At 33.3% G+C, this 25,669-nt stretch overlaps 3 protein-coding genes across 4 annotated transcripts in view; 2 read left to right on the top strand and 1 right to left on the bottom strand.

Annotated features, from left to right (window-relative positions):
- The window catches only part of LOC146936019 (uncharacterized), a 61,849-nt gene that overhangs the window by 20,323 nt on the left and 15,857 nt on the right, over positions 1-25,669 (top strand). The window lies entirely within an intron of this gene.
- Positions 887-7,630, top strand: LOC146936022 (protein FAR1-RELATED SEQUENCE 4-like). Its single transcript, XM_085757359.1, has 4 exons — positions 887-1,002; positions 6,339-7,194; positions 7,308-7,385; positions 7,485-7,630. Exons 1-4 carry the CDS (start codon positions 887-889, stop codon positions 7,494-7,496), a joined length of 1,062 nt encoding a protein of 353 aa, XP_085613485.1. The 3' UTR covers positions 7,497-7,630.
- Positions 13,511-14,187, bottom strand: LOC146936021 (uncharacterized). Its single transcript, XM_085757663.1, has one exon. The coding sequence runs from the start codon at positions 14,172-14,174 to the stop codon at positions 13,515-13,517; it is 660 nt and encodes a 219-aa protein (XP_085613789.1). The 5' UTR covers positions 14,175-14,187; the 3' UTR covers positions 13,511-13,514.

The raw sequence follows: 25,669 nt of genomic DNA, 5'->3' as shown, positions 1-25,669 counted from the left end.
TCATGAATTAGAAACTCATTCTTTGACCTAAGTGAAAAGAAAAAAAAAACTCATTCTACTACTTTACTACTTCTCTAACTATAGTTAACCATAAAATCCCCATATCATCTACTCTAATCTCAAAAATTAATTTCTAACCACTACTCATGTCTAAATATGCACTAATTGAGTTGTATGTTGATAAATATACCTCCAAAAAGTCTCAATGAGCAACTTTCACAATGTTGGTATTCCTCTTTTTTCCCAAAGCACAAACTCTAATCCCAAAATTCCACCAAATAGAGCTTGTACTATGAAATAGCTTGCTTAGATGCATAATATTTCTTATGGGTAATTGATTTGTGGAAGTAATTTGATGATTCTTCACAGGGAGAGAAGGGACGAGAGTGAAGTAGAATGGGAAAAGAAAATTAATATAAGGAAATATGTGTGTAGAAGCTTCCTGTGTTTCCATTTTATAGTTATTTAATTAATTTAATTTTTTTTTGTTTTGATAATGTTTTAATGAAACGGTGCGTTTCACAAACGATTGAAGCACATAGGACTGTAGTAGTAATGTTGGAGTATGTAGGGATTTAAACCCCAGATTTCCCACTTATTCACCTTAAAAAAGTGAATTTTAACCACCAGGTTATTTGAACAAAAAATAAATAAACATTCGATCTCTGCTCTCAACACTATTAATTTCTTCGAGGAATGAGGGAGAAGACCTGATCTCTAGCGGAAGTGCGTACAAATGACACTGTCAGCGAATCATGTCGAGGAGAGGAGATTGAAGCCGAACATGGGACACCCGATGGGGTGGGGATACCAAAACCCGCGGGGACGGGAATGCGATTCAATTTCTCATCCCATTGGGTATTGATAGGGCAACGGTTATAAGTATATGGGAATCTGGGATGGGGATGAGGAGGGTAAAACTTGTCCACCCCGCCCCATTGACATGCCTAGGGACAACATGCCCTTTACAACTAAAAATTCAGTTCTCCAAGCTAGGACTATGTATGTCATATGCACCTGAGGTCTAGAGTCTTAGCATTATGGAACAACCGTCATCTTTAGCTACCCGAAAGTCAGGACACTCCCGGCCGAGTGAGCCTTTGCAAACATTGAAATGCCAACTTCCATGGCTTCTTTTGGTCTTTCTATGGTACAATCGGTTGAAGCACATAGGATACATTAGCATGCCGCAAGATTCAATAGTGAATGATGCTTATAACCAAGCTAACTTTCAAGTCGGTGAGATACATATAGCAAAAAGGCGACATATTGTTGTAGGACACATATGCTAAGAGCCACCGTTGAAGCAAATGAAAAGACATCATCTTTATCCTTCATCTATACCAACGACAAGGTACAAAGAGTCGTTCCTTTCAGCGGACGAAAAAGGTCTCCAATCATCTTAGTGCTCTTGGAATCCCTAACATATTTGGATGTCAGAATTATCATTGGATAATCAGTTGTTATTGTTGTTGTTCCATCATGCTCAATTATAATTGAATAAATGGATGAAGAGAATAAAATAAAATGAAGAAAGTTAGTTGAATTTAGAGAGAGAGAGAGAGAGAGAGAGAGAGAGAGAGAGAGAGAGAGACCCTAAGAATTGGGGACGTGGTGGCTTTGATCTGATATGGTGAGTGGACTGACGACACAGAAGTAAAATGGAAATAACATGAAATGGGAATGGACTTTAGTGTCGCCAATTCATATGTAAACTACATTCGTAGATGCATAAGAAGCATTATAAGGATAAGTTATAATCAAATAAAACCAAATACAATAATCGTATTTAGAAGTACTAACTGATTACATGTTACAAAAAAGGTAATCCACATGACATAATCCTAGGAAATTAGCTACTAATGTTATTCTAAACATAAACAAAAGAGTTTGTAAAGACACCGTTGGTCGCATCCTCACTTATGGGATGCCTTCGATCACTGGTCGCCTTCACAAAACACTATTTTGCTTTTTCTTTGTCGTTAGAACGTGTTTTTCAAGTGAGTCAAGGCCTTTCTTTTTTTAGTCAAGTAAACCAATAATTTTCTGGAACAACTATTGCACAATGCACACAAGCTCATGTGCATCACATCTTAGACAATAGTGATCCTCCATGCTTTCTTGTTTTATGGCACAATGTGTGGCTCTTAGCATGCATCATGTCATGGGTAGTAGCTATCCATCTCTAGTTTACTTATGATTGTACAACGCATGGCTTCTAGCATGCATCACGCTTATTCCAGAGACTAACTTCTTTGAAATTCTTCAAGCCTTGTCTTATTTCGCTTCACGGAAACGTCCTAGTGACTATACCTTACGAAAATACTTTGATAATATTGTAAAAGGCTTAATATATCCCCAGGTCCCTTAACTTGTTTTTTCTTCTCACTTCAGTCCCTTAACTATTAAATGTGTCGATTTGGACCTGTAAGTCCTCTTCCGTTTACTTAGTTGGTCCTTTCCGTTAACTTTTTGAAAAAAAAAACGTTAACTCTGCACACGTGGCAGTCCAGGTTTGGCCAATCACTTGAGAACATGGCTAAATGACCATTCTACCCCTTCCTTCTTCTTCCCTCTCCAAAACCCAGTTCTATTCTTCCTCTTCCCTTTCTTCTTCTTCCCTGTCCAAAACAACAACAAATCTGGGTTAAATTTCCAGCTAACCTACATCAACAATCATGATTGTAGCTATCCATCTCTAGTTTACTTATGATTGTACAACGCATGGCTTCTAGCATGCATCACGCTTATTCCAGAGACTAACTTCTTTGAAATTCTTCAAGCCTTGTCTTATTTCGCTTCACTGAAACGTCCTAGTGACTATACCTTACGAAAATACTTTGATAATCTTGTAAAAAGTATAGCATGACCAAGAAGTTGTCTGGTTTCGGTGAATTGTCATGTTCTAAGCATATTCTTCTTGATTTTGCTCCTTCATGTGTACCAATCGATTTATTTACAAAAACTCAACTAAAACAAATGATACTATGTTAGATTTATTTACAAAAACTCGACTAAAACAAATGATACTATGCTAAAAAGACTAAAACAGCTCCTAAATAATGTTAAAACTGTTATTTGACAAGCTATCAACATTAACGATGAGTTGTACTTAGTTTAACCCATTTCATTAATATTTTTTAATTTTGAATTTAAAATTTCTTGTGAATTTATCAATGACATTAATTTTAGAACAAATAAAGTAATTAAAAACTTTTTCTTTTCACCGTGCGTAACTTAAAAATTATATTTGTTAGAAAAGGTAAAAAGAACAAAGTTATAAAATAAATCCAATTTGGGCTCTGCCCTCTTTTTTGTACCCAAAAAAAAAATCCGATTTATTTTCTTTTTGACCAGATTTTTTTCTTCAAAAGAAAAGTTATAATATAAGTAAAAAATTTGACTCGAATAAATAAAAGGGTGTAAAATAGAAGGAAAGAAACAAGAATAAAAGAAGAACATCTTGTTATATCATCAGCACTGAGTCCAATTCTTAGGGTTTCTCTCTTTCTATATATTTCTATCTCTGAATTCAACTCATTTTCTTCGATTCTTTAATTCTCTTCGTCCATTCATTCTATTAGAATTAAGTATGATGGAACAACATCAAAAGCAGCAACTGATTAAAAAAATTGTAATTTTGGAAATCAGAGAAGTTAGCATTTCTAAGAACACTCGGTTGATCAAAGTCAATAGTCATGTGGCGGAGAAAAGGAAGTTTGGTCGTCCTCCAAAAGGAACGACTCTTAGTCCTTCTCCGGTGATGCAAACAAAGGATGAAAAAGATCATTGATTCTTGTATTTCAATTGTGGCTCGCTCGTTCTATGCGATCATCGGTGAGTTGACGAATCACAAACAACTTAGTGTTGAGATTTGTTTATGAGAATTCTTCTATACTTAGGTTTACTCATTTGATTTTACTAAAATAATAATCATTTATTTATCTTTCTCTTTCTTGATTGACTTACGGGTTGTCCTAAATCGTATGATCTTGAATTGATTATATTACAACTAATCTATAACTAAGTAATTGATTGCAGTGGGATTGAACCCTTTAGTTAATTAGTCATTCTTGCATCAGATAATAGGTTTTTTTTTTTAATCTATAATTGATTGTTTTTAAATAATTAATCAACCATACTTCTCTTGTTGGAATAGAGTGTGGTATCCTACTATATACTTATAACATCGTTCTTCCTCCGTCTCATTTTAATAGATGTTTAAGGTACCAATTGATTACATGTTACAAAAAAGGTAATCTACATGACATAATCCTAGGAAATTAGCTACTAATGTTATTCTAAACATAAACAAAAGAGTATGTAAAGAGAAACATAAATCGTGACCACCGTTGGTTGCATATTCACTTATGGGATGCCGCCTTCGGTGGTCGCCTTAGAAACTTAAAGGACCTATCTGAAACAAACGTGAAACTTAAGGGACCTAGGGAGGTATTTGACCTATTTTTTAAGACAACTTTATAACATTATAAAAAGTTCCTCCATAAAAAAAAAACTTCAAATTTAATTTTTAGGTCTAGAATTTATTTACTTTTATCATAAACTTTTTATTTGGAGGGTTTGATTCATCATGTTTTTGATAAGCTGAAAGTAATGACTTTGTCGTAGCTCAAAACTAAGTTTTAACATTTCCAAAAACTTAAGGTGCTTACTTCATGTTTTCTTTGGTCTGTTTAAAATAGACTAAAATTGTGTGTCTAGATTTTTTAGGAACTAAAAAATATTATTAAATTAAGCAAGAACTAAACTTAAAAAATCTTCATTTTTTTTTTGAAGAAGCTAAATTAGCCCACCTAAATTAACACCAGTGAGAAAAATATTATTAAATTAAGCAAGAACTAAACTTAAAAAATCTTTTTTTTTTGAAGAAGCTAATAAAAAATCTTCATTTTTTTTTGAAGAAGCTAATATTAAATTAAGCAAGAACTAAACTTAAAAAATCTTCATTTTTTTTTTGAAGAAGCTAAATTAGCCCACCTAAATTAACACCAGTGAGAAAAATATTATTAAATTAAGCAAGAACTAAACTTAAAAAATCTTCATTTTTTTTTGAAGAAGCTAATAAAAAATCTTCATTTTTTTTTTGAAGAAGCTAAATTAGCCCACCTAAATTAACACTAAATTAGCCCACCTAAATTAACACCAGTGAGAATCGAACCTGAGACCTCGAGGAGGAGCACACTCTCAGGTCCCAAGCCATTAAAAAAATCTTCATATTGTATGGACCAAAAATATATTTAACTCTTTTTTCAATTTCTCGTATACCTACGATGAATTTGAATTATATGTATGAATTGTTGTAAATAAAATGTTTTGAAATTACTTGTTCAAAAAATGTTTTGAAATTAATTAAGTACCATATCAAAAACTAAGATTGATCTTCCTCCAATTCATTTTTCTTTAAAATGAAAAATTTATTAGATAAAGAGGACTAAACCTATATATAAGGAGGGGAAAAGTACAAATTACATTCATCATGCAAAAAACAAACACCCTACATCAATAATTTCAACAAAGAAGAGGGTTTGAATATCATTCATAATGTAAACAAGAACCCGGTATTTTCTTAGCAATAAACCATCTCTTCGCGATTACCAACCTCCAATTATTTTATCTTTTGCTCGTATGATATGCTTTCGGTTCTGTTGATGTTTCCAAATCTTCCTTAAAACATCAAAATACAAAGTAATGCAAAAAGGTCGAATCCCAAACAAAATACCAATTATAGAACAATTACGAGAACATCAAAAGAAGTTATTATGAGCCTAATGAGATTGTCTTGGTTGCCTCACCATTCTGACATTTGTATTAGATTAAAATATTTATTTTTGAGATTGTTTTTGTGTAAGTTAAACTTTTGTAACGTCTTATAGTTTTCAGTTTAAATTATTTGAAAGTAAATATGTATGTTTATATTTTGTGTGTAAATTTACATTTTGCATCAATTAGATTTTATTATAATTTTCTTATTTTAATTCGAGAAATGCTAGGGACAGTTGCTTTTACACTCTCTCTTAAACACTTGCTCTTTCATTGGTCCACCTCACCTTCCTTTTCATTAACTTTTTTCAATTACAGGCTCTTTTTTTTTTAGAATTCAATCACGGCTCTTGAAAACAGAAAACATTTAATTGTTTTTTATTTATTTTTTATTGGAACCTCAAACGTTTTGGCGCCTAGCTAAATTGGCGCTAAGTAAACTCTGCTGCAAGTTCAGAGCTGCTACTCCCACCATTTTCCTTTACAAAGTGATTTGTCCATTTATAAAAAATAAAATAAAAAATCATTGGCTTTTTCTTCAATTTCTCAATTATCAGAAAGTGGATATATGTGTTTATCTACAAATTCATCAAGAGGAAGAAGAAGCAGAGAACTACTTTGAAGGAAGTAGAGAGTAAGAAAACTACTTTGAAGGAATTTGTTGAAAAATATAAAGTTGCTCTGGAGGATAGAGAAGTAGCAGAGAAGCAAGCTGATTTTAATACATGGCACAAGCAACCCGTTCTTAAGACTCCATCACCTTTTGAAAAGCAAATGTCAATGGTTTATACACATGAAGTGTTCAAAAAATTTCAAGTTGAAGTGATGGGATTGTCTGGATGTCATCTTATGCAAAGGGATGAAGATAATCATCTCACTTCTTTTACAATATACGACTTTGAGAAGAAAGAAGAGTTCGTTGTAGAGTGGGATGCATCAAAAGCGGAAATTTCTTGTATATGTCGCTTGTTTCAGTATAATGGTTATCTTTGTCGACATTCATTGATGGCCTTCCAATTTATTGGTGTCTTTGCTGTTCCATCAAACTATATACTGAGAAGATGGACAAAGGATATTAGAAGTTTGCACCATAAAAGAAAGACGAATGAAGATATGTGTTCCAATAAGGATAGATATGATATGTTATATGAAAAGGCCATTCAATTGTTGGAAGAAGGATCATTAAGCAAGGAGAGTTGTAACTTTGCATGTCAATCAATGGAGGAGGCCTTGAAACATTGTGCAATCATTAATCAATCGATGAAAAGTAGCAGAGGAAATGTAGGGAAGAAAATTTTACTTGACAAGAAATTACTTGATCCTAAACCAGCAAACACAAAAGGAGCTCCGAAAAGAATCAAGAGTGGGATTGAGAGAGGTCGTAAGAGAACAAGCAGTGGCAAAGTCAAAAAGGTTAGAATTTATTGCTTTGCTGTGATTTTCATTTCACTAAACTTTCTTAAAATATTCATATTTAAGATGATTTCTCATTGTTGTTTTTGTGATGTGGTTATGTGAAAATGAAGTCTGCATTTGTTGAAAAAGAAGCAGTGATATCCTCTGATACTATCAATGATGAAGCAGTTGCTACATCAACAAAAGTGGTATGAGATTTCAATATTGAACTTGATGCATGTTTATTCTAGAGTTGCATTTGAGTAACCAACTAATTATCTCTCTCATTTTTATTTCTCAATTTTCAGGCAAGGAAGTAGAGTCATACAAGTTAAAGGACATGACATTTGTTTAACTTGATTGCTGAATTTGTTGTGTAAAAGGATTGAACTCCTAATTTGATAAATGTTTTTGTATCAGTATCAATTATGTCTCTATGAAACTTTTTAGTTAATTTCATACTTGTTCCATTTGCTTCAAGTGTATGGCAGTATGGTTATAATTTTGATATTCTATAAATCTTATAATTGTTGACTATGTTACTCCCTTTAGCATATCAGTAAGCTTATAATTGTTTTGCAGGATTTGCTTCAGGTGTATGACAGTATGAATTTCCTTTTATACTTGTTCATTTTTTCTGCACTATATAAGCAGCCTTTAAAAATAATTGATAGCATATCTATGAAAGTGAATAAATGATAATTAGTTTTTGTTGGATGCTATCGATTTCAATTATAGTGAAAGTGAGAAGTAAGAGTGTGTGATTTCAATTTTCCTGCAAGTATATACTATATATGAGTATGGAGGATGGTAGGTGTGTTTTGGAGAGATGAAGTATAAATGAGTGTTTTGACTTTTTATGGAAATGCTAGTGTGTTTCGGATAAAATAAATAAATAAAAAATGAGTGTTTTGTCTTATATAAGAAGTAGATCAACAGGTACAGCAGGTAAACAAGTAACAACCGAATTAATAAAGCTTTGTGGACCAATGAAAGAGCAAGTGTTTAAGAGAGAGTGTACAAGCAACTGTCCCTAGCATTTCTCTTTTAATTCACATATCATACACCTCGAATGTAGGACACAAATGTAGATGGTCTACAAACGTGAAAATACAACAAAGTTGATAGTTTTATTATTACCATAGTTTCACATATTCTACTTAAACTCTCATATAATAATAATATTAATATATAGTCTTATTCACATATTCAATTTCAAATTATTACCATAGTTTCAAATTCCCTCCTATATGATTATTGCCATAAACACATCATAATTAAACCAATTCTTTTAGTTTTGCGTTGCAAAACATGATGGACGAAATTCCTCAATGTGCCTTGCCCCATTCGGACATGCTTGTGTTGGAATTAGTGATTGTTGAAGCGCACGATGACGTGCATTTATGTGAAGTGGAGGGAATGATCCCGGTTACTATGGACGCAAGCGTTACACAAGTTCTGGTTGTTTCCGCGACGCTTTGGCATTGGGATGAGCACGTTGACGTGCATGAAGTGGTTAATGTAGATTCCTCGGCCTTGATTACAGATGAAAGTGATGTGCCTATCAATACTATTACAGACATGACAGTAGCTTTAGTAGACCTACCTCAAAATTTTTAAAACAGCCCTTGATGATGATGTCTCGGCCATGGTGCAACAGGTTGGGCACGGTTCAGCAACATGTCCGGCCTTGGATGCAACTGTTAGCTCCTTGATTGCTCGTGTTGCTGGCATGCAACATAGTAACCCACATATTCAACAAGATTTGGATCTCTGACACAGGATCAAAGAGTATGATCGGCACTCAGCAGAAACTCCATTTGTTTTGGTCTTGTCTAAAAAGCAAAAACAGATGTTGAAGAAGCACCAATTCGATGGGAAGTCGCCTTACCGTGCCCGCTCCATGGGTGAATCTTCGCCGCCTGCCCAATGATTATATTTTTCTGGAATGTTCGAGGAATTGGTAACTTCGACACCAGAGTTACTATAATGAATTTATTTTTGCCTCATACACCTTTGTTATTATTTATTGCGGAACCTATGATTGATGTGTCACAAATTTCATCTTGGTTTTGGAAGAGTATTGGTATTTCGAAGTTTTGTGTCAATGAAAGAAGTCCCTTGATTTTGAATTTATGGGCGCTTTGAGTTACCGTCTGAGTTGTGTTTGGATTTCTTTCGGGACAAATGTGGTCTGCCTAATTACATATTTCCTTACTCTGTTGTTTTTATTTCTTGCATTTTGTTTCTGAGGGTTTTGGTCTAGTCCCCCTCTTTGTATATACTTTCATTTTCCCCTTTTTTAATAAAAATTTGAGTTTAGCGGCATAGGATAGAGGTTCCTCGGGATGACAACTTAGTTGGAATGACGGTGTAATTCTATTATCATTTAGTACATTAACTTTCTAATAGTTTCAGAAATTCTATTAAAACTCCACATCCAGCTAATATATCAAATTCAACCATTATGAATTAGGCGAATTCTTTCGTATTAGGCCGGGAGTGCGACGGCCTAGGGCCCATGCCGGTAGGGGGCCCTAAAAAAAATTATCGGTGAGGGTGCATATAGTAATAATTGGTTTCTTGGGGGTTTATATAGTAAAATATACCAACAGGCCCGAAACGTTGACATGAAAAGCTGGCCTTCAGTCTGCTATTGTTTTGGCCTTTTTGATGCAATCTGCTATATATACCCCATATAAAACAAAGCTTTCTATATACACCCTCCCAAAAAAAAATTGGGCCTTTTGTTCCTAATAATGTGTCAAGAAATTTTTTATATTGTTTGGAGCCCTTTGTTCCTAATAATGTGTCTTACTAATATTAAAAATATTTGTGATATTTATTATCCAGAAAATTGGGAGAATATATTTGTGATATTTATTATCCAGAAAATTGGGAGACTTTTTGTAACATCCCAGACTGCTTTCAGGATTGCCGACAAACCCCACAAACCAACATGAGTCTTTTCAGCGTGTTTTGTCCTCACTCGCACGCTTACCGGGAAACTTCCCGGTAGGTCACCCATCCTAGTACTACTCCAAGCCAAGCACGCTTAACTGTGGAGTTCCTATGGAATGAGCTACCGAAAAGAAGATGCATCTTGTTGATATGGGTAGTACCTAACAATTCTTATAAGCCTTCCTTCAACCATGTAGTCCCATACCTACACGGCCTCCGGATCGCTCTCATTCCGATGTGATTCGGTTCCTCCTATTATCGTGGGGTCATCCTTACGGATAGTGCCTGTTCCAACTGGCGGGAACCTTTCGTATCCAACTGGCGGGATATCGAAAGCCACGACGTGGGTGTTGCATGCCCACCAGCTTCTGCCTCGTTCGTCCCCGAACCACACCGTACTGGGAGAGGTCTGCTCTGATACCATATTGTAACATCCCAGACTGCTTTCAGGATTGCCGACTAACCCCACAAACCAACACGAGTCTTTTCAGCGTGTTTTGTCCTCACTCACACGCTTACCGGGAAACTTCCCAGTAGGTCTGATGAAAGTCGTTTTCTAGCATCAAACAAGATAAGTATTTGTATCGTCTCCACAGGGATTAGTGCGATATCAAGGACAGTTTAACATCAATTATCATTCCAAGTATTAAGAGTACTTGTTTGTTTGAATTTAAATGTAAATAGCTAAACTAATTGCAAAAAGTAAAAGATGAGATTAATAAGGCTTGAAACTTGTTAGGAGTTCCTTAACCAAGCATCACACGTAACCTAATGATCCATACGAATTCTAGCTTTGTAAACAACATTATCACAATCAATTCTAAACTATCCTTCGTGTCCAAAGCGATATAATTAACTCTAAGGTATCGTTTAAACATTCGTGTCCAAATCCCTTAAACGATAACAAAGTCGATCAAATAACCTAATCGACCGTGTCCAGCCTGATTAAGTATCCGAAAGCATTTAACTCTTGATTATGGTGATTATCACAAGATTAACAAAGATGTCAAGTAAGTTAACCTAAGATATATTGCTACTCTAGCTCTAGATTCAAGAGTTTGTGTCCAAAGCATCTTGAATCTCATTGAAAGCATTAACACAAGAATAACAACAATATTGAATATAAATTGCTAGAACCATATGTAAGCTTAAATCAAAGGATTACATGTTAGCAAGGATCAAGTACCTCTCATCCCAACAAAGGATATTTAGCTACACATCATCATGGAAGCCTTGCAAGGATGGATTGAAAAGGAAGGAATCATTACACCTTGTGATATCTCACAAAGGAAGAAGAATCCAACTTCCAAAATCACTCTCACTCTATATGCTCTACCCTATTTTCTCTCCTAGCATCTATAAAAATATCTAATGGAATAATATATATCTATGAAAGAGAAGTAAAAGTGTTATTTAAAGGGGCTGAACTTTTGCACCTACGCTAATAGCGAAATCCACGCTATTAGCGAAGTAGGTCGGCCTATTTGGTGGCCAATGATATTCTGCCACGTTGGTCCTTGGGCCCTACTTCGCCCAAATTACGCTAATAGCGTGGTTCTCTGGAGCATTTACGCTAATAGCGTAGATCACGCTAATAGCGTATTTCTTCATGACTTCTTCTTGGCTTCGCTCCAGATACGCTAATAGCGTAGCCCTCTGGACCTTGACACTTCATTGAACACGCTAATAGCGTAGAATACGCTATTAGCACCATTTCTTCAAGCTTGCTGGACAGCTTCTGCCATTTTGCACTTTTTCATGATGAATTGGTCTTTGATCAGTGTCTTGAGGCTTATTCATGGACAAAAGGATAGAGTAATGATAAGTAAAGCGTAATAAGGCATTTAACGCTTATTTCTCGGCTTTTCCTTCAATTACTTGCAAAGTAAGCAACAAAAAGTGCTTAAAATATAACATGAATTTAACACTTTTATGACACTTATCACTCTCCCCAACTTAACTCTTTGTTTGTCCTCAGACAAAGGATTTGAAAATCAAACAAGTTAATGACAAGACACAAGTACAAAAGGCTTTGAAAACTCTTTCAGATGAATGATTTAAAAGTGAATGCGCGGGCAAGTCTAAGTTTCCAACTAATCTCAAATTCTACTAAAAATATGAGATGAGTCCTAAGTACAAAGTTCATGTCAAATATTTCAAGACAATAATATATTTATTAACGAACCACACCTAACACACTTCTATGAAAGTAGATAAACAATTGGAATCATATGAATGAGGATTATGAACACACATCCAGCAATCAAGTTAACATTCCAATCATGTTATGTGTCCATCCAAATATCATTTCAAAAGGCATAAAAACATGGATCAAAAGGTCTTTGAGGGTTATAACTTGGCTTGGCTACAAAAGAAATGTCATATGTGGGGCAATTGAAATCAAAAAGCCTAACAAAGAGGAACATTCCTTGAATCAACTATTAAATTCCACAATCTTCCCTACCAATCATTACAAACCCTTGGTGTTTACACATGAAGCACTTTGATCTTGACAACTTATTCTATGTATCTACAACACCATGTTGTCTTGATCAAAGATAAAATTACACCATTATACTTGACAAAAGATTTACATCTACCTTCTCTCCCCAACTTGAATCAAAATACACCTTATTTGAATGTTCCCTTACTCTAAGGCAAAAGGAAAAATAACAATGAAAATTTAGGGTTCAACAATTAAAAACATATCAGAGTCTTAAAATGCGTCAAAAATGAACTGGATATTGAAAAGTTTAAAGGCAAATTCATCAAGCATTGTACTTATGAATTGACAGTTCATAATTGAGGACTTCGATTCATTTGGCTCAAGTGGGTTAGCAAATACTCGCTCTTCTCACAAGGTAGGCTATTTGTGGTCAAGTATGTTTCACTCATTAACAAAAAATGTGCCTTGATCACTTCCATGCCTTCACACAATTCAAAACAATTATTGGATTTAAAATAACATAATCGAGTTAAACAATGAATCCGGTCTCCTTGCATATGTACAAACACTTGAGGTTTCCTCACTTTTAGGCTAGAACTAAGTGGTCCACAACAAACACATTATTGCGAAGAACTAAATGAAATGAAATTTACACAAAGTACTCGTTCCATATTCGAATAAAAACCTAGAAAAACTGGAAACTTGTACCTTGGCTTTGCGCTTTAATCACAACTATGAATCATTATCAATCATCTGAGATTTGAGATTTAAGCAAGAGCGATATAGAGGAAACTTCCACAATGTTCAAATTAAAACAAAATGAAGTACTTAAAAATTGCTAACACATTATTTTAACAGTAAGAGAACTTACCAAGTTGGGTTGCCTCCCAACAAGCGCTTGTTTAACATCGTTAGCTTGACGCCTTTTTCGTTAGGGTGGCCAAAATGAGACGGACAATACATCATCCTTTGTATTCCTTCTTTTCGGGAGGAATTCCATGAACTTTAGATACAGATGATGTGGAGTCCATGTCCTCCTTAACTTTGTTTTGAACAAGGCGCAAATTTCATCAATGACCCGGTCTATTTCTGCCTTGCTCACTTTCTTCCCCTTTTCTTCCATTAAGTCTTCCTTGCCAAGTAACCGTTCCTGTTTCTCTGTCACCTTCATTGCTTCTCCAATATCAACAGTTTTGTCCTCTTCAGTAAATGACCTTTCTTGAGGAAGTTCAATTTCATGTGGTGCACCACATTCCTCTACGATTGCATCTTCCTCATTTTCATCAACACCTTCTTCAACAGTCTCTCCATTTTCCTCACACAGATTTGATGACTTTTCATGTTCTCCGTGAGTGGATTGAATGTTGGCTTGGTTATCCATGATTTGAGCTTGAATCATCTCCAACTGAATTGATAAATTCCTCAATCTTTGGTTGGTATTTTGCATGTTTATCATGGATTGTTGCATGAAGATATTCAAAGTATTTTCCACATTGGTCATTCGTTCATCTTCAAAAGGATATTGCTGATGCTGTTGATATGGTTCATACTCGGGTGGAGTGTAGAAGTTGTTATAACCATGATCAGCCATGATTTTGTCTAGGTGATGATCCTGAAACGGAAACAACTAACAAGAAACTTTTCTTTGTTTAACAAAGAGGGGTTAGTACAAACAACTATAAAGTAAAGAAAAATATTTATGGATTATGTACGAATGCTTAAAATGATAAATCAATCGTACTATCTATGATATCTAAACACCAGTCACCGGCAACGGCGCCATTTTGATGAAAGTCGTTTTCTAGCATCAAACAAGATAAGTATTTGTATCGTCTCCACAGGGATTAGTGCGATATCAAGGACAGTTTAACATCAATTATCATTCCAAGTATTAAGAGTACTTGTTTGTTTGAATATAAATGTAAATAGCTAAACTAATTGCAAAAAGTAAAAGATGAGATTAATAAGGCTTGAAACTTGTTAGGAGTTCCTTAACCAAGCATCACACGTAACCTAATGATCCATACGAATTCTAGCTTTGTAAACAACATTATCACAATCAATTCTAAACTATCCTTCGTGTCCAAAGCGATATAATTAACTCTAAGGTATCGTTTAAACATTCGTGTCCAAATCCCTTAAACGATAACAAAGTCGATCAAATAACCTAATCGACCGTGTCCAGCCTGATTAAGTATCCGAAAGCATTTAACTCTTGATTATGGTGATTATCACAAGATTAACAAAGATGTCAAGTAAGTTAACCTAAGATATATTGCTACTCTAGCTCTAGATTCAAGAGTTTGTGTCCAAAGCATCTTGAATCTCATTGAAAGCATTAACACAAGAATAACAACAATATTGAATATAAATTGCTAGAACCATATGTAAGCTTAAATCAAAGGATTACATGTTAGCAAGGATCAAGTACCTCTCATCCCAACAAAGGATATTTAGCTACACATCATCATGGAAGCCTTGCAAGGATGGATTGAAAAGGAAGGAATCATTACACCTTGTGATATCTCACAAAGGAAGAAGAATCCAACTTCCAAAATCACTCTCACTCTATATGCTCTACCCTATTTTCTCTCCTAGCATCTATAAAAATATCTAATGGAATAATATATATCTATGAAAGAGAAGTAAAAGTGTTATTTAAAGGGGCTGAACTTTTGCACCTACGTTAATAGCGAAATCCACGCTATTAGCGAAGTAGGTCGGCCTATTTGGTGGCCAATGAGATTCTGCCACGTTGGTCCTTGGGCCCTGCTTCGCCCAAATTACGCTAATAGCGTGGTTCTCTGGAGCATTTACGCTAATAGCGTAGATCACGCTAATAGCGTATTTCTTCATGACTTCTTCTTGGCTTCGCTCCAGATACGCTAATAGCGTAGCTCTCTGGACCTTGACACTTCATTGAACACGCTAATAGCGTAGAATACGCTATTAGCACCATTTCTTCAAGCTTGCTGGACAGCTTCTGCCATTTTGCACTTTTTCATGATGAATTGGTCTTTGATCAGTGTGTTGAGGCTTATTCCTGCACAAAAGGATAGAGTAATGATAAGTAAAGCGTAATAAGGCATTTAACGCTTATTTCTCGGCTTTTCCTTCAATTACTTGCAAAGTAAGCAACAAAAAATGCTTAAAATATAACATGAATTTAACACTTTTATGACACTTATCAAGGTCACCCATCCTAGTACTACTCCAAGCCAAGCACGCTTAACTGTGGAGTTCCTATGGAATGAGCTACCGAAAAGAAGATGCATCTTGTTGATATGGGTAGTACCTAACAATTCTTATAAGCCTTCCTTCAACCATGTAGTCCCATACCTACACGGCCTCCGGATCGCTCTCATTCCGATGTGATTCGGTTCCTCCTATTATCGTGGGGTCATCCTTACGAATAGTGCCTGTTCCAACTGGCGGGAACCTTTCGTATCCAACTGGCGGGATATCGAAAGCCACGACGTGGGTGTTACAATTTTCATAACAAAACATATTATATTTTAGTTGAAAATTGGCCTACTAGAGAAATTAATCTTAATCTTGCTTTTAAAGTATCACAAATAAATTCATTATATCAATATAGTTATATAAACTTGGTACTTGTAGCATATAAAAAGAGGAATGATTTACTTGTAGCATACAAATGAGTTCTTGTATCTTAGATTACTCTAAAAAGTCTAACCCTGATTTTTTATCAAGTATTATTGTTGTTATGGGTTTAACCTTGTAGAATTTTGTATCCAAATGTCTAAAATTTAATTAATTACGTGTTGATATACTTTTATTTTTTTCGTTTTATTATCATTAGATGTCAAAAATTCAGTGTGTACTATTTAGTAGCTAAAATTTCAATCTACTTCACAAGAGCTATTGTTCTCAAATTCTATGGTATTTTGTTTAGTTTTGTTTTCTATGGAGTATTTGATTTATTTGAAGATGTTGCCTAAAAAAACTTTTATCTCGTGGTGAAAAGCGAAGAAAAAAAAGAAAAGAAGCGCTAGTAAAATCATAACAAGAAATTAAAAAAGTTTATGATGTATTATATTGTAAGGGCCCATTTTTTCAAACTATGCCTAAGGCTCCTAAAATGCTAGGAACGGCCCTGCGTATTATGAAGCTTTGAAGTTTTGTAGGAGATTGATACCAGTAAGCAAAATATATCAAAATTTAAATTTACTTTAAAATAATTAAATATAAGAAACGTTAATATGATGTTAAATGATGGGTACGTAACTCGGTCAAAAAAAAATGATGGGTACGTAACCTACAAAACATTTGGGTACTAGAATGTTCCCCAAACAAGAAAAACTTAAAGGAAGTTCCAAATTAGTCCCCAACACAAAATAATAGATCTAGGTCTCTAACAAAATAAATATACCAATTTGATTCTTATAATTTTAAATGTAATTTTTTTTTGAAATATAATTTTAAATGTCATTAAAAAATCAATTATATTTAGAGTATATAATACATCAATTTTAAATATAATAAATGGCGAAAATTCTTTTGCCTGCGCAACACCTATTCTCAATCTAGTTACATCTATTTTCAAGAATAATTAATTTTCTGATCAAAAAATTTTGAATTCAAATTTGATATTGAATCAATTAAATAATTTCAAATTTATATATATCTAAATGAGTAATTAAAATATCAAAAAATAGGAATAATGCGAAATCTATTAGATATTTGCATAATAATTCTACAAGTCGAGATATTTTCATAGGTAAGTTCTATGTCAAGGAAAATGAAAATACAAAGACGATAAATTATAACTATCCGCATATGGAAAACAAATATGTCATGAACTTTGACACAAATATATATATATGGATGTCAATTTGTCCATATAAATGGTCATATATGTGGCTACTACTCCATTTGTGATCACACATGTAGAAACTTTAGCTCTGGGCGTACAAGTGATAAAGCATAATTTATGTGGTTTTTAAGTGTTTATTTCAATAGAATTTTGTATGTTTTTGTCACTTTATAGAAGTAGTTTACTTCAATTGTTTGTGTTTTAATTCCAGGTAAAAATAAATGAAGAACAATGATTATGGACCAAGTCAAGTGTTAAAGGTCAAGAAAAAGCTAAAAAATCATGATCCTAGGCCATTTTCATCGCGCACGGTCGTGCCTCACTTTGCACTGACCGTGCGCCCCTGTCCCTCAGTCCGTGCGAGCAAATGCCGAACAGCAGGCACAAACTGTGCGCTCCACACGCACGAACGCGCGTTCAGAGGCCACTTTTGGCCGTTTCTACTCCAGGCCATTGTGTGCCTCATAGGCACGACCGTACGCGCCTCTCGGCCTATTTTAGCTGTTACAAACTCTTGGAATTTTCCCATTAAAGCCTTGTAATTCATGGTTAATGATTTGTGTGTGGTTTTAGGCTATAAATAGAGCTCTAATGAGACTGAAAAACCACCTTGGATCATTGTGAACTTACTATATTCTTGCAATCAAAGTTTGTCATTTTGTTATAAGCTTTTGCTATTATTCTGCACCTTTACATTTTGTTCTTTACTTTCTTGCTCTTTATATTTCTGCACTTTATAAGATGAAAACATAGGCTTGGATTGTTAGTGATTTTTTATTACGACAAACCAATAACCCATAGACGCTTTTATAATATGAATTTAAACCAAAATCTATTGAACTTCTAAACTCTAATTAATTCAACTAATTAATCATAATTGATAAAGAAATCAGTAATTACAATAACTCTCTGAGGAACAATATTTTTACTACTCGATAAGAACCATACGCTTGCGGTTTCGAGTCAACAAGAATTGGGGATAAATCTTTCAAAATATTGAGGTGATTTTGTAACATAATATTCGTTTTATATAGTTGTATCTAAACAAACTAAATTATTTTTAAAAATAAAAGTGATTTTATTATGTTAAACAAACATAAAATAGATTCTGATTTTTTATAAAATCTATAAAAAAAAATATTTAAACATTTTTTTAATCTGTAACAAACAGACCTTATGTTTATCAAAAAAAAAAAAAACAAACCTTATGAGGAGGTCGATTGTTATAACTTAAAAAAAAATATCAATTTAAAGGGAATTGTATGTGTGTTGTTATAGTTCTTAAAAAAGAAAATCAAGGATCTACAAAAATAAAAATAAAAAGTTTGTCTTAAAAATATATTAAGAGTAGCTTTTAAAAAAAATTGAAAACAAACACCAAAAGATAAAGGTAATTTTGTAAGTCCTCGTGAGCTTAGCTCATTTGGTAGGGATAGTGCATAATATATGTAAGGTCCGAGGTTCAAACTCCGGCCACCACCTAAAAAGAAGGCGATTGTGTAACAAAAAATTCATTTTATAGAGTTGTATCTAAACAAATTAAATTGTTTTCTAAGTTAAGTGATTGTTATTACAATTAACAAACACAAAAATTAAGTCAATGTTAAAAATCATTTTAGAAGGTTATCAAACCTTGGTCAATACATTCCTTGTTAATCAAATAAAAATAAAAATTAACATATCATAAAATTTAAATTAAAAAAATTGAATGTTGGATAAATTATACATAATTGATTTTCTCTCAAAGTTATCAAATAAACATGACTTTGGAGTAATGTATTTCAATCTTAAACTACATGCATGTACAACTAATACATCTTACAAAAAGTACATATATATCTCATTTCTTCATGTTCAAATATGACTTTTAAAGTCATGTATTTCAATTACAAACAACAACACCAACTACAAGCATGAACCACAAATATATTTTTTAAAGAATACATTTTTTCATCAATCTTCATATAAAAAATAAGTCTCTAGTCATGTATGTCATGTGAGAATAAACATTATATATGTTAGAAATACAAAGAGGTTCTTAATTTTAACCTTATTACATTTATGTATTATGTTTCTACTTTTTGTCAAATAACTTAATTAATTTTTTTATAAATAGTCACAAAAGATTTAGTATTGTTTTATTATGTTTTGGAAAAGTTATAAATTACATCAATAACACCTTGTTACCCTCTAATTATTTAGAATATCATTAACACCATTTTTAACTCATATATATATATATATATATATATATATATATATATATATATATATATATATATAGACACACACACACACACACAAATGTATAAAATAAAAGACACTTTTGAAAACATAGGAGCACAAAAATTGTTACCCTCTAATTATTTAGAATATATAATATTAAAACAAATTAGTCTCTATCTAAACTATATGTATGTATTATTAAACCAAATTGATGTGCTTAGTGTCTTATTGTCATGATCTAGCTTTATTGGAGTTTGTTGTTTTTCTTCCTATGTATTTTTTGTCAACTTTCGGGCTTTTTACTTGATTGTTTCTAAATATTAACACGTATTAACTAAAATGAATCCATGAAAATAGTATATTACCTAAAATGACTCATTATAATAATAATAATAATAATAATATACAAAATGACAATTTAATTAGTGACAATGTAAATAATATATTATCTAATATAATTGTATTATTTGTCCCAACAACTTTGGATTGTCTAAATAACCATAACTATATATACGAGGTAGCTATATGTAACCATTTGAGCTACTTACAATGGAATGAAAATGTGAAAAGCGCGATTTGTTCCATCCTTCCCAATCTCCAAGCTCACGGTGATCACGAGTAAAGAGATGAATCTTGATGAAATGTGAATATGTTAAGTATCGAAAATGATGCTCAAATACATTATCCTACGAGAAATTTGGATTCAAAATATCTTTCATGCAGTCAAATTAAAAACGTGAACAAAAAAACATACAAACAAAAGGAAAGAAAATAAGGTTTGTATTAAACAACATAATACCTTTGTCATGTTCTGTTCCTGCATCAACTCACCCTTAATCTTGACAAATGTGCTTCTAGTGATACTTGAAACACAACAATCAAAAGAGCTAATAGGAAGGCAAATAGGCATGCAAAAGGACTTGTCCAACATATTTATACTAGTGGAGCACATTTCTTCCAACAACCTCACTAGTTTAGGCTAGTGCCAAAATGCAAAAAATTTGGAAGAAAAAAAAATCACAATTAGGCAATTTAAGCTGGAAGCAGGGTGTCTTTGACAAACATAAGCTGCTAGGACAACAAAGTGAACTCCTCCTAGAAAATCATATAACTGCAAATGACTCACGAGGAGGACAAAAAACTAAATTGTATGCATTTAAATATGTTATGTAATAAAACATTGCTTGCAATGATAAATTCACATACAACTCCATATACTCCTCTTTGTTTTGCCCATGATTTAAAACATCTTAACGTTGATTGGAAAATCTGAAGAAAAAAAAAACAAGTGGTTTGAATATAAGAGACTACAATATGCTGGAATAATAACGAAACATTTGATAATCATACCTGAACATTTGAAACTAGTTGCAAAGTGCATATATGTGCTCGTATCTTAGACAAGATTTTCCAACTCGCATCATCGATATTTCTTATTTTCTTTTGATAATCATCAAAATTTCATATGAATAGTGGGTCTTGTATGACTATTTCTTGGAGGATATATAATTAACAACATAAGCACTCTTACCTCTCTTTGCTTCAGCTGTGACATTCATAGTCACCGAAAATATAACCACTTGTTAACTTAGGAAAACTTGTCCATATAAAACTATTAATATAAAAAAATATCGTGATGATAAACATCTCTCTAGTTTTATAATAAACAATACCTTAAGGTCTTTGGAATATATACGCACCTCCCTTTCCTAATTATCCCCGTTAACAATTCTGTTAAAAGTAAAAACCAATGCTTTTTATATGTTATAGACAATCTTCATCACAGTATCCACTGAACCGGTGAATGTAATTTTCCCTAAAACCTAATATTGATATGCAACTCAGATGCAATAGTCCAAATTTTGATAACAACATTATATATTTTTACTGAACATAGGGACATATTGTAGATTGAACCGAGCATATGTAAGATCTATCAAAATCTCATCAACACATTGAAGCTCTAAGAGGGATTTTAGCTTTGTTACACATTGAAGCTCTAATACTTCAAGTCTCCTTTTGAGCATATGTTGCAACACATAAAAAAAATCATTTGTTTACATATCATGTTCCATAAGAACTAAGTAAAATAAGACACAAAGGCTTAAAAAAAGTGATATTGAATAAGATTTTATTGACTTACGGTAATAGAGACAAAGTTAGGTGCAACATGCAAAGCATCAATGTCAGACTCTAATGTGTGAATCTTAATAGTGTGACATGTTTAGAAAGAAAGAAAGAAAAAATGTTAGCCTTGTAAGCAAGTTTAACAATCATGAAATGCCAATGCTAGTACATAATTAAACATAAATCCAGACAAATTTTTTAATAAACACTTATTCCAAAGCAATAAGATCCATATGTCAATCTGGTTGCAGATGTAGGAGCAATGTGGTGTTTCTGTGCAACCTCCTTGATCCATGATAACACTATCTAAAAACAAGGTAATTAATTAATAGAATGAGAAAAGTAAATTTTCATAAAGAAATTAATGCAAACAAGGATTGACTAACATTGTGAAACACACAAATTTATATAAATTGTATTGTGATTTAAGTTGAGAAAAGTAAGATTTGTGATACATACAAATACAATTAAGATGAGAAAACTTGTATTATGATACATCAATGATAAATATTACATACAAATTTTGTGATACATAAACAAGTTGAGAAAAAGTAAATTTTAATAAACAAACAAATACAAACAATGATTGACTAACATTGCGATACATAAAAGATTAGAAAAGTTGTATTGTAATGCAAGTTTGAAAAAGTAAGCTTTGTGATACATACAAATACAATTAAGTTGAGAAAATTTGTATTATGATACATAAACAAGTTGAGAAAAAGTTAATTTTGATAAACAAACAAATACAAACAAGGATTGACTAACATTATAATACATAAAAGTTTAGAAAAGTTGTATTGTGATGCAAATTGAGAAAAGTAAGCGTTATGACAGATATACAAATACATTTAACTTGAGAAAATTTTTAATATGATATATCAATGATAAATATGACAAACAAATTTTGCGATACATAAACAAGTTGAGAAAAATAATTTTTTTTGATAAACAAACAAATATAAACAAGGATTGACTAACATTGTGATACATAATAATTTAAAAAAGTTTAATTTTAATGTAAGCTTTGTGATACATACAGATACAATTAAGTTGAGAAAACTTATATTATGATACATCAAATATAAATATTACAAAAAAAAAAATTGTGATACATAAACAAGTTGAGAGAAAGTAAATTTTGATAAACAAATAAATACAAACAAGGATTGACTAACATTGTGATACATAAAAATTAATAAAAGTTGTATTGTAATGCAAGTTGGGAAAAGTAAGCTTTGTGATGCATACAGATACAATTAAGTTGAGAAAACATGTACTATGATACATCAATGATAAAAATGACACACAAATTTTGTGATACATAAACAAGTTGAGAAAAAGTAAATTTTGATAAACAAACAAATACAAACAAGGATTGACTAACATTGTGATACATAAAAGTTTAGAAAAGTTGTATTGTAATGCAAGTTAGGGCAAGTAAGCTTTGTGATACATACCGATACAATTAAGTTGAGAAAAATTGTATTATGATACATCAATGATAAATATGACAGACAAATTTCGTGATACATAAACAAGTTGAGAAAAAGTTAATTTTATAATAAGGATTGACTGACTTTATAATACATAAAAGTTTAGAAAAGTTGTATAGTGATGCAAGTTGAGAAGGCTAGAGATTACTTTTGATGGGAGGTTTTGGGATAGTGGAAGGCTAGAGATTTAAACTCCCTTTATAACATCACAATAAATTATAAGTAAGCCAACAAAGAACTAAAATCATTACTAACAATTGCACCTTACTTTATAATATAATTTTTATAGGGCCTAATTCACCCTTATTCATTTTTGTTATGGCTCAAATTTCGTACTTATTTTTTGGAGTCTAGGACAATCACTCTGCTTTAGATACGGCCCTGGCGATGATGGTATGCCACGAAGGTTGGTTAAAGCGTGAGCAAAGGTTTTGGCTTGTTTTAGGACAGGTTGAGGTGTTGTCTTGGTGGAATGTTTGTGGTATCTTGTAGGCAGATCCATGGTATTTCAAGCGTATTTTTGTAGATATGGCTATGGGTTTAGGGTTAGCATTTTCTTGAATTGTTTGAGCTTATCTCTTAGATAGTTCTGGTCGAAGTTTAACATCTTGAAGATGAAGCCAAAAAATTATAACTTGATTCATGAGGATTTTGTGAAGAAAAATCAGGTTTGTTATGGATACAAAGTTACTTTGGTATGAAGGAAAAGGAAGGTGATGGTGAATGTAACACCCATACTAAACGTATCTAGAAAGTTTAGCACGTGTGTTATTTTTAGTATTGGATACATTAAAATTACAACATAAAAACTTCGAATGAATATTATACATCAATACACGTTCGTATAAAACGATACAACACCTTTTGTCTAAAATAATAACAATTACATTCTTGTAATCCATACCCATTCCTCAGCGTGTACGAACGAGCACTTGATGAGATATCCATCCGGCAACTAACTTGACGTCCGACCTGTTTATCTGAAACAAAATAGGATTGGGATGAGACATAATGTCTCAGTGAGCTCCACCTAATCCTAGGCTATAGGCAACCTCAAGGGAAACATACGGTCACCATGTGTCTACTTTACAACCTAACGGTTGATTATACGTGTGTGGGGACTTGCATGCTTAGACGGATGTGCATACTAGGACCGTCATAATTCATCTTATTTTTTATAGGCTTACTATCATAATATGTGTCATGGCGGTCAAGGGAACCTAAGACCACTATGCCAAGATACGGTAAACGCATCGAGGTCTTCATGTAACATGTTCATGACACAATCCTAAGCCGGACGATTAAGGAAACCTAAGAACGTCTTCGGCATCACATTATTTATTTGTTCTAGTCATAACTTGCACTTAACATATCATACATAAGTTCATTCATGATCATAATCATATAATACATAATCGCGTCTAAGTTCATTATTCATTATGTTAGCGTGGAACAAACATTATTATCTTGGTTCATTTTACGGAGAGCCCTGGGTGGAGTAACCCCGAGTACAATCCCATACATGACCGATGTACGTACATCGGACTCCCTCGGTGTCGTGCGGGTCCCTTGCGGCTTAAACGGTTCCCCTTAGGTCGAGAACCTCCCGTATCCCCCTGGCGTGGATAACAAGAGACACGAACACCGCCATGTGGTTACAATCTTAGTCTTGCGTTTTCGGTGACATGCGGGTCCCTTACGGCTTGAATCGTTCTCATAATGAGAACCCCTTGTATCCATGTGATGTGGAGAGCAAGAGACATGCCACCTACTTATACTTGTCATGATCTTGTCGTTTATCTAGGTTAAACCTAATCATGCTTAAAGCTTACCTCGGAACCTTGATCGATCCGATTAGTGGTAAGTGTTCATACTTGTTCATTCATTAACATGGTGGAGAGATATCTATTCTATCCACAACTTTACGCTTGCTATATCTCTTAAATCATGTGCGAAGATAACATACTTCGCTCCTAATCACCCTAGTGATTCTTGCTAACTTGATAGTTCTCGACAACTATGTCGAGGCTCTAGTTCTTTCCCCTTTCTTATTTCATGCTACCCGGACGTATTGCTTATTATTCTCTCATATGCCATGATTTTCTAACATTTCCAATACTTGCTTTATTCTCAAGAAAACATTTAAAAGCTATGCCTTGGAGTCATGACTTGAGGGGTTTATTACTGTAAAAAGACTGCTCGAAGAAACTGGACCGAACGACGGTGAAAGGGCCTAAAGCGGACAAACAGGGTGCTGCCACCCTGTTACTCGCCGCTGCAAGTTACTTAACTCGCCACTGCGAGTTCGAGGCGAGTAAACACCCCTTCCGGCAGTGTTTGCTTGCCATGGCGAGTAATTGCTCGCCGTTGCGAGTTATGACAGTCCAGGCCTGCAAAAAT

Source organism: Medicago sativa, chromosome 3, assembly GCF_051527215.1.
Source record: "Medicago sativa cultivar Bolivia chromosome 3, Bolivia_mono, whole genome shotgun sequence".
Lineage (NCBI taxonomy): Eukaryota > Viridiplantae > Streptophyta > Magnoliopsida > Fabales > Fabaceae > Medicago > Medicago sativa.
Note: the sequence above shows the minus strand (reverse complement) of the source record. Positions and strands in the feature narration are given on the sequence as shown.

Excerpts from the sequence above, each read along its gene's own strand:
- LOC146936021 (XM_085757663.1), bottom strand. The coding sequence starts at position 14,174 with ATGGCTGATCATGGTTATAACAACTTCTACACTCCACCCGAGTATGAA.
- LOC146936022 (XM_085757359.1), top strand. The coding sequence starts at position 887 with ATGGGAATCTGGGATGGGGATGAGGAGGGTAAAACTTGTCCACCCCGC. Across the intron at positions 1,003-6,338 it reads GTTCTCCAAGCTAGGACTAT|AAAGTGGATATATGTGTTTA; the intron begins GTATGTCATATG and ends CTCAATTATCAG. Across the intron at positions 7,195-7,307 it reads GCAGTGGCAAAGTCAAAAAG|TCTGCATTTGTTGAAAAAGA; the intron begins GTTAGAATTTAT and ends GTGAAAATGAAG.